The following is a 10,249-nucleotide window of genomic DNA, read 5'->3' on the forward strand; positions in this document are numbered from 1 at the left end:
GGATGTAAACTCTACTATATAAAAGGAATTCTCTCTCTCTCTCTCTCTCTCTCTCTCTCTCTCTCTCTCTCTCTCTCTCTCTCTCTCTCTCTCTCTCTCTCTCTCTCTCTCTCTCTCTCTCTCTCTCTCTCTCTCTCTCTCTCTCTCTCTCTCTCTCTCTCTCTCTCTCTCTCTCTCTCTCTCTCTCTCTCTCTCTCTCTCTCTCTCTCTCTCTCTCTCTCTCTCTCTCTCTCTCTCTCTCTCTCTCTCTCTCTCTCTCTCTCTCTCTCTCTCTCTCTCTCTCTCTCTCTCTCTCTCTCTCTCTCTCTCTCTCTCTCTCTCTCTCTCTCTCTCTCTCTCTCTCTCTCTCTCTCTCTCTCTCTCTCTCTCTCTCTCTCTCTCTCTCTCTCTCTCTCTCTCTCTCTCTCTCTCTCTCTCTCTCTCTCTCTCTCTCTCTCTCTCTCTCTCTCTCTCTCTCTCTCTCTCTCTCTCTCTCTCTCTCTCTCTCTCTCTCTCTCTCTCTCTCTCTCTCTCTCTCTCTCTCTCTCTCTCTCTCTCTCTCTCTCTCTCTCTCTCTCTCTCTCTCTCTCTCTCTCTCTCTCTCTCTCTCTCTCTCTCTCTCTCTCTCTCTCTCTCTCTCTCTCTCTCTCTCTCTCTCTCTCTCTCTCTCTCTCTCTCTCTCTCTCTCTCTCTCTCTCTCTCTCTCTCTCTCTCTCTCTCTCTCTCTCTCTCTCTCTCTCTCTCTCTCTCTCTCTCTCTCTCTCTCTCTCTTGCCTGAGCATCCTTCTCACTTGAGATTTGCCAGCTTTGGTACTCACATTATAATCTTAAGAGAGCCACTTTAGATCTCACTACTATTGTGATCTGAGTGCTATTATCTCTGGTATCAATACAACCAAAATGGGAGTATGTCATTACCCACTAACTCAGGAGGTCAAACCTCTATAAAATTTGGTGTCTATTTTACTTTATGATTCTTATTGTGTAACACGTGACAAGCATCAGTATCAAATACGACTCTGCTATCAATTGGCCAAATCTGAGGTCAACAGAGTATGCGGTAGAGAAAGAGAGATGTGGGTGGTGGTGGGTGGTGGGTGGTGGGTGGTGAGTTTTGGTGGTCGATTCTTTGACCTTGGCTTTTTTTGGTTCAAAGTTTACTTAGACAATTTTTTTTTTTTAGAGCGGCCCCTCTTGCTAATGGAAATTGGAGATTTTTGGTAGAGTAGATCGGGTTTGGGAAGATTGGGCTAGGATTGAAGAAGAAGAAGAAGAAGAAGGAGGAGGAAAAAAAATATAAAAGATAGAAAAAAAAAGTTAATAAATTAGTTTTGAAAATTATTTATTCATTTATTTATTTATTTTAAATTATTTTAAATTAAAATTATGACTTGGAGCAATAAAATATCAACACGTGACATTTTTAAGAACAACAAATGGAACAGTTAAATTAAGTATTTGCGGACTAATGAGAATCTTGAGTTTTGGGCTATTACTACAAATTTTCAAAAAAGGAGACTTATCTGCATCAAAGTAATTTTTTTGAGGACTTATACCGCAATTTAATATCAACACGTGGTATTTTTAGAGCAACTAACGAATCTATTAAAATGAGAATCAATAGACTTACAAGAATCTCGAGTATAGAGACTATTATCGTTATTTTTTAAAGTTAGAAACTTATCTGCATCAAAATAAACTTTTTGAGAATTTTTGCTGCAATTTTCCTAAAAGAACAAAGGCATTTGTTACTTTATTAAGTGCAAACAATGCACCATGAGTTAAGTGTTCATTGGATCACATCCAATATTTTTAGGCCTATCCAGATCCGATCCAATTATATATTGGATGTTAGATTTTACCATCCGATCCGATCCAATTGATTTCAGTCATCCAATCGATCCAACATCCATTGGATATTGGATTGGATCGGTTCTATCTATTGGATGTATTTCATATATATTTATTGGTTTAATTTAGATTTATTGAATATATTAGACTAGTATTTTTTGTATTGGATCGGATCCATCCAATATTTTAGGTCTAATATGTATTGAATTAGACTGGATCCATCCAATCTAAGAAAAAAAGAGTAAAATTTTAATGTTAATTTTTATGTATACATATATATTTTACGTATAACATTATAAACTCTAATTACTCATCCAAACTAAATGAAAATACTAATTAGTTTAATTGGATGTTGGATGTATTAGATTTTTTGACACTCCATCCAACATCCGATCCGATCCAATTGGATTTTCAAAAATAACATCCAATCCGATCCGATCACAATTGGATATCCAATGTTTGGTGGTCGGTTGTCATTGGATTGGATCGAGTTATGCACACCCCTATTTATTATTTCACTTAATGGCCTCTAAAATATTATAATTGTACCTTGGCCCTGAATTTTTAACTTATGCCCTTAGATTACCCTATTTTTTGTAAATTATTGCAAATATAGTCAACTTTTTAGACATACAAATGCAAACGCATGACTATCTATTAAAGTTTTCCAATTTTACTATTTTAGAATAATAATTACTTACTGATCAGCTGAAATTTATAAAACACGACAAAATAATTGATTACTAATTTTTCAAAATTTTAAAAATGATAATGTGTACTATGTAATAAAACTAACGAAAAAAAATGCAGGAGGAACGAATGCTCAGTTAACAAAGAATAACATCACATATTATATAGAGTTGAACGTGTTCACCATTTTTACATCAAAATAAAATTCAGGGTATAATCTGTTTGTTATTGATTTTTAGCAATTTTAATAAGGGTGTTAGTTTGTTGTTACTAGTCAAACGGTAATACTTTTGGCTAGTTATTCTTGAAATTTTGTTGGTTTTTTAGTTTTTCAGTAATTTTGAGTTAGTGTTTTGGGTTGTGTGTTAAATTTTAAGTTTGTATTTTAGATTTTATTTTGAAGATTGTCATTCTAATACAGTAGAACCTCTATTTAAGAATACTCTATTCAAGAATAACCTTTAATTTGTTATAAAAAAAATCAAGTCCCAATTTGAGCCAGTTATAAATAAGAATAACCTCTAAATTGTAATTAGTTATACATTTTTTAAGTCTCGTATTACCAAAGTATACCTCTATATAAGAATAATTACGTCTTAATAAAATATATACATGTATTTTGTAAATTTATTTATGTAAAATTAATAATTTTATTTTAATTATAATACATGTATGAATATTATATTTACTCTAAAATATTTCTATTATGATATAGTATTAATGATTATTTATTGTTATTATTGTTATGTTGATATTTTTTGGTTTTTTTAATTTTTTTTTCTAGTGTAACTCTATTTAGTTATAACCTCTCAATTAGAATATAATTTATTTGGTCCCAAGTGTATTCTTGGATAGAGGTTCTACTGTATAACTGTGATTTTTGGTTTGGTGTTGTTATGTTTTTTTCAGTCTCGCTAACTCTGGCGACAACTATTAATAAAAGGAAGGTGTTTTTCAAGGTGATGGGGTATTGTTCAAATACGTTATAGCTTTATTGTCTATATTTTCGGAGATAGTTTTGTCCTATGTGACTTGCGTTTTGTTTTCCGCAGCTCATGGTTTGGCAAAACATGCTCTTTGGTTAGACAATGAGCTATCTTGGTTCGAGAGACTCCACCGCCGATTGTGGTGTGCTGCATTGATAATCATGTGTGACTTTGTTAAAAAAAAAAAAATTCAGGGTACAAAGACCAAGTTGAAAATGACGAGTGCTACAAATTGAATATTTTAAGAATTATAATTATTACTCAAACAAAATTAGTAGCAACCAAATTTTAACCCATGATTGAATTTTGGTAAATACTATATTTGGTGTGATTTTATTAAAAAATAATTCTTTTTTAAAAAAAAACAATAGACGACATGTCTTTTTTGTTCTGAGGTTGAAGCTTGATAACAACAGTGTTCAAGCAAAGAATGATATATATTGCTTGTTGTGAATGAATTAATACAAGTTGTCTTCAGTTTGGTTAACTTCATTATCTGAAACGTCAATGCCCATGAGAGACAGATCCTGACGCAGTGTTTCTGCATTCTTAAAATGAAGACCAACTATCCCAACAGCTATGGCAGCCTCCACATTTTTCATCCTGGAGAAACAACTCTAATCATATCAGTAAACTGAAACTTATTTCACTAAGGTGGCGTTTGGTTGGAGGTAATGAAATGGAATGGAATGGAAAGGAAATAATTTTTATTCTATTCCTTTGTTTGGTTGCAATTTAAAGTATTGGAATAGCATTCCAATGGAATGCTTTTTCTACCATTTTGGTGGAATGGCTATTCCATTTTAAAAAGAAAGGAATGACCATTCCAATGTAACAAGAAAAAAAATTTAATGATTTTCTTATCAATTTTTTTTATGCATTTTAAATTTTATTCCATTCCATTCCTATTCCCATTCCCATTCCTATATTTTCATTCCTCCCAACCAAACGCCTCCGAGTTTTTGGCGGTTAAACCCTTCCAACTATCGTTTAATCATTTAAGCTTAAATTTTAACAGTAAAACTTTTCAAACTACTAAATTGTAGCAAATTTAAAATATCATCCGGCTGCCACCATCTACTGCTTATGTGTATACTGTTGTACACGTGGCATATTTAATATTAGGTGTACTAATATAAACATGTCGTGTACAAAAAAGCACAAATAAACCGTTTATGTTAGCATGAAAAATAATTGACACCTTAAGTAATTTGAAAGGTTTTATTATCAAAATTTAAACTTTGAAAGATAAGTGAGTGGAATGATAATTGAAAAGTTTAACCGAAAAAAAACTGATCAACCAAACAAAATGTACAGGAAATAATCGCCAATTATATGACAGTTGGAGAGATGTGTGTGATAATGAAGATGGCAAAATGACTATCTACAACTTAGAATAAGAAGATATTTACCTATCATCCACAAATACGCAGTTTGCTGGATCAACTTCAAGATGTTCCACAGCCTCCAAATAAAAATCAGGATCAGGCTTCCTCTTTCCTGAAAGATATAGCAACTAGGAAGGATCATGCACCTTTCAACCCAAGAATTTTGGGTAAGAAAATAGAGTTTCTTTGCAAGCACAGTGAGAATTCAATAACGTTGTTGACTCAAATTACTTTCTTGGAAATATGGAACTGGGCCATTGTTCAACTTATAAATATAGAAACATATGCACAGATTCTAAGAGAGAATTACAAATTAAATGTTAAGCATACCATTCTTAAATGAGCAGAATGTCCAGGACATATATCTTGAGATTTTTAACTTGTCTTCAATCATTTCACACCTGCAAAAGAGTTATTCCTGAAAATGATGTGCCAATTCTTCAGAGAAAAGGAAACTTTTATGAGAGAATTCTCATCTCACCAGGTGGGATAGTTGGTAAAAGCATGCATCTCATAGTTGTTGTTTTTAAGTGCATTAAGCAATTCTTCAACTCCTTCAAGGTAGGAATATCCGCTTTTCATACAGTTTTTGAGACCTGCAAAGAAATGAACACGAATAAATCATGTGAACTATAAGAATAGATAAACAAATTAAAGATATTAAGATAAAAGAACAAAACAGACCTTCCAAGTCCAATGGCCTTTCATCTTTGAAGAACTTTCTGGCTAGCTCTACCTAAAAGATGAAATGATAAAGAACTATAATAAAACCAAGAAATGGAAACTGGTGAAAAGCCTTGGATTGTTAAAGAGTTTATGAGACACCTCCACACCTCATCAATTGTCCCCTTTTCGAATTCCAGCCACGCAGTTGGGTGTTTGCATTCGATTAGTTCCTTCATAGACATTCTGCTTGTAAAATCTAAATGTGATTAACGAGAAAACTTAAAAATTCTACTAATTTGACTTAGATAAGAACTAATTCTTAAATACCCAGATGTAAAAATTCAAAATTTAAAACAACCACAAGCATTAGCTTAACACTGTCAAAGAAATTGGAAAGAAATCTGGGAGAATATGAACAGAAATTGAATAAGGTTCAAAACAAAAGAAGCTTATTACTAAAAAGACATAATTTTGGTACCTGAAGAAGGCAGGAACATCGTGGTAAAAAGGGTCACGAACAATGGTATCCATTATGTCGAAGAGGAGAATGGGAAGTTTTCTATTGTTAAAATCTGGGAAAGAAGCTCTGGACCTGTTCATCTCGGAGTGTGGGGCCTTGAGATCCATTCTTGTTGATGTCGAGTGTAACAAAGAGGGTCTTCGAGGAAAACAAACAGAGGGTAGGCTCAACAACAGAACCATTTTCAAAGAGAACTACAAAATCATTCACTTTTAATGGATGTTTGGGGGGACTCCATGGGTGCGTAGCATTGTCTCCGCTTGCGGGTGAGCTCGGTGCAATCAGGGAAGAAATCAAGGAAGCTCGACGAGTTCACCTGAGAAACTCCAAGGTGTTGTAAGACTGCCAAACGGGAGTGAAGATGGTGAGTGCAGACAATCAAGCTTTTGGTGAGTTTGAGAACCTGGTTTTGGATATTAGGAAAGAGATGAAAGATAGATTTTGTAATGGTTTTATCATTTATGTTTAGTGATTGCAACTGGGTTGCTCATTTCTTAGCATAGCAAGCTTTCAGACTCTTCTGGGAGAGAGGATTTCCTCTCGTTGCTTCTTCACCCATTTGTATTGACCCCTTTTGTTTTCTACCTTTCTCTTTTTTTTTTTTTAAAAAAAAAAAAAAAAAAAAAACCAAGCAATTTTGTTTTGTAACAGCATTTTAGTTATACTAGTTGGAGTAGCACATGCGTTGCACGTGCTCATCTTACTAAATTAATAATATTTAGTTTTAGTGGTTAAAAAATAATAATATTTAGTGGTGAAGAAATTTATAAAGAAATTATAACATATTAAAAGGTTCAGGCTTTAGAAGAAATATAAGCTCACCTTTATATAAATACTAGTGAAATAATACGTGCTCCGCACGTGAACTAATCACAATTGGGTAAATACTATTTTGGACTTTATGTTTTGTAAAAGTTATTAATTGGACCTTCTGTTTTATTAAATGATAAAATGGACCCTGTATTTTCCAAAATTGTATAAATAGGACCCTGAATTAATTTTTTGTTAAATTAAAACTTAGGGTGCGTTTGGAAAGCCACAATGTAATTGAATTTGTGTGTAATTAAAGGTAATTACACAATTTGGCATGTTTGTCTGACCATGTAATTACACTGAAACTGTGTAATTGGAAGTAATTGAGGGGTTCCAATTACACTCTCCAATTCTCATGGCCCCCCATGAGAATTGAATGTAATTACACTGTGTAATTACTAAAAACTTTCCATATTAAACATTAGCTACTAAAAAATATTATTTTTCCATGTAATTACTAACTATTTTGCCAAACAAGATATTAGGAATTCATATGTAATTATTGTTGGGTTTTATGCCCTAAATAAAACTCATTTCAATATAATCAGATTTACTTATTAATATAGATCAGAAATAACATTTAATGTTGCATGGTTCACATGATTTATTTCATGATTATATGTACATAATGTATAAATTCATCTGAAACCCTTTTCACATAATTGATCCTGTTTATTGTGCCGTCAACACATTGGAAAGTAAACATAACTATGTGAATGAAGTTTCCTAGATTTATCAGACACAGGGTTTTACTGATATGATAATCTACAATAGAGTTTACTTGCATTTGGAGAAGTGCTATGTTCTTTCCAGAGCATTGGTTAAAGTAAAGCTCAGGTTGGATGCATGGAGTATGCATCGGAAGGGACCGATATTGAACTTTGACATAGATTTATTAAACTTACCGTAATATCTATTCAAGTCAATATCGCCTAGTTGATCCTAGATCAAATGATCTTAATCCTGATATGATTAGGCTCAATCTCGAGAGGCTATTCGTGTTCTTTGATTTGTTAGTTAAGCCTACTTTTAGGTCAGGGTGATACGTACATTTTGGGAACACGGTAGTGTAATTGAGTGGAAGCGCTATCATAAACATGGAATCTATAGCTTCTATCTAGCGAATAGTAAGCAAAGGATGATCTCCTTCGAGCTTGACCAAACGAACAAAAATGGTGGAGTACTCATTTCACATAAGCTGAAATATTATTTATACGGGGTCAAGTGTTTTAAGGAATAAATACATTGTAGGGTGTAACGGTAATTTAATCCCTTTACAGTGTAGATCATTCATATAGAGGATCAGTGATCAAATTAGGATTATAACAATGGATAACTAATGATGCGTCTGTATGGTGGAACATATAGAGCATTCTATATAACTGAGAGTGCAATTCTAAGTTCTGTGCGTGGATTCAACGAAGAATTAATAAGTTAGTGAATTTTAGTAATAAATTCTTGATCTACTTATTGGAAGCTCGGTTATATAGACCCATGGTCCCCGCACTAGTTGAGATAATATTGCTTGTAAGACTCATATAATTGGTTTTGATTAATCAATTATAATTCTCAATTTAGACTATGTCTATTTGTGAATTTTTCACTAAGTAAGGGCGAAATTGTAAATAAAGAGTTTATAGGGGCATATTTGTTAATTATGATATTTTGTATGGTTCAATTAATAAATATGATAAATGACAATATTATTTAATAATTATTTATAGTTATTAAATAGTTAGAATTGGCATTAAAATGGTTGAATTAGAAAATTGGCGTTTTTGAGAAAATCAGGTGTAGAAAAGGTAAAACTGCAAAATTGCAAAAAGTGAGGCCCAAATCCACTAGTATAGGGCCTGCCACTTTTGTGGGAAATTTAAACTGATATTTTCATTATTTTAATGCCAAATAATTCAAACCTAACCCTAGTGGAATGCTATAAATAGATAGTGAAGTCTTCAGGAAAAACACACTAAATTTTCTACACTTCTGATTCAGAAAAACTGAGCCTCTCTCTCTCCCTATCTTTAGCCTCCAGTTCCCTCTTCTTTTCTTCTTCAATATTTCGAAAATCTCAGTGTGAGAATAGTGCCCACACACAGCAAGTGATACCTCAACCATAGTGAGGAAGATCGTGAAGAAAGACTTTCAGCAAGGAGTTTCAGCATCAAAGATTCAGAGAAAGAGATCCAGGTTCAGATATTGATAATGCTCTGCTACAGAAAGGAATCAAGGGCTAGATATCTGAACGGAAGGAGTCATTTAATTCCGCTGCACCCAATGTAAGGTTTCCTAAACTTTATATGTGTTTATTTCATCGTTTTAGAAAGTTCATATTTAGGGTGTTAATCAACATACTTGTGAGTAAATCTAAGATCCTGGTAAAATAATTTCCAACAATTGGCCTCAGAGTCATGGTAATTGATTTACTTGCAAGTAATTTGGACTTTAAAACGATTGTTTGTTTGTTTTTTGGATGGTATCATGTTGTATTGAGTGTTATTTGATGATTGATTGGTGTTTGTGAATTTTCGTTAAAAATAATTGAATATCTGTTTCTGGAATTATTTTTATTGGATAGTATGGAAAAAATTAAGCAAGTTACTTTTTTACAGAACTCAATTTCGATTTAATTTGAATTAGTTATGATTTTTTGAAGATTCGAAAAAATCAGAGTTGTGCTGAAATTTTCCTGCGATCGCGAAAACTGTCCGTACAGCTCGCAATGCTTTTTCATGGAATTAACTTCCGATTTTTTGTGTAGTTCTCTATTTATACTATTACTATTCCTAATTCAATTCTAATTATCATTATGAATTAATTTAATATTTTTTAAATTTAATTCAAGATATTAGTGTAATTTGAATTTAAAAATAGTTAGTATCTATCTTATTTGCTTAATAATCTATCTTATTTTTAAATTTGATTATATCTTATCTTATTTTTAAATTTAAGGTCAGATTTTAAATATTTTAAATTTTTTTAAATAATTTGACCTTATTTAAATTTAAAATAAGATAACTATAATCATGTAATTTTAAAAAGATGTAAGATATCTTGCTAACTTTTAAATTTTGTTATTTTATTTATTTAAATTACATTTAAAATCTGAAAAAGATATTCATTTTTTTTTTAATTTTTTATTTATAAAATAACATTTAAATTTTAAAAGTAGTTAGCAAATTTTTTGAAATGATATTTAGGTTGGTTGAAACCTAATTTTTCAAAATTGTAGGTTTAATTTTAAATTTAATTTTTTTTTTTAAAATTTCGAATTATTCAAATTTTTTTAAAAATTTTAGAATTTCTTTTTAATTAATTATTTAATTTCAAAATTAATTATTTAATTTAAAATTAAA

The 10,249-nt window shown here is 31.9% G+C and overlaps 1 protein-coding gene across 1 annotated transcript; it reads right to left on the reverse strand.

Annotated features, from left to right (window-relative positions):
* Positions 1-3,805: 3,805 nt before the first annotated feature.
* On the reverse strand, positions 3,806-6,670 carry LOC115718413 (flavin mononucleotide hydrolase 1, chloroplatic). Its single transcript, XM_030647190.2, has 7 exons — positions 6,039-6,670; positions 5,728-5,803; positions 5,579-5,630; positions 5,376-5,490; positions 5,225-5,295; positions 4,919-5,006; positions 3,806-4,109 (listed from the first exon to the last, which is right to left on the reverse strand). The coding sequence occupies exons 1-7, from the start codon at positions 6,260-6,262 to the stop codon at positions 3,965-3,967; spliced, it is 771 nt and encodes a 256-aa protein (XP_030503050.2). The 5' UTR covers positions 6,263-6,670; the 3' UTR covers positions 3,806-3,964.
* Between the last annotated feature and the right edge of the window lie 3,579 nt (positions 6,671-10,249).

This window comes from Cannabis sativa, chromosome 2 (assembly GCF_029168945.1).
Source record: "Cannabis sativa cultivar Pink pepper isolate KNU-18-1 chromosome 2, ASM2916894v1, whole genome shotgun sequence".
NCBI classification, from domain to species: Eukaryota; Viridiplantae; Streptophyta; class Magnoliopsida; order Rosales; family Cannabaceae; genus Cannabis; species Cannabis sativa.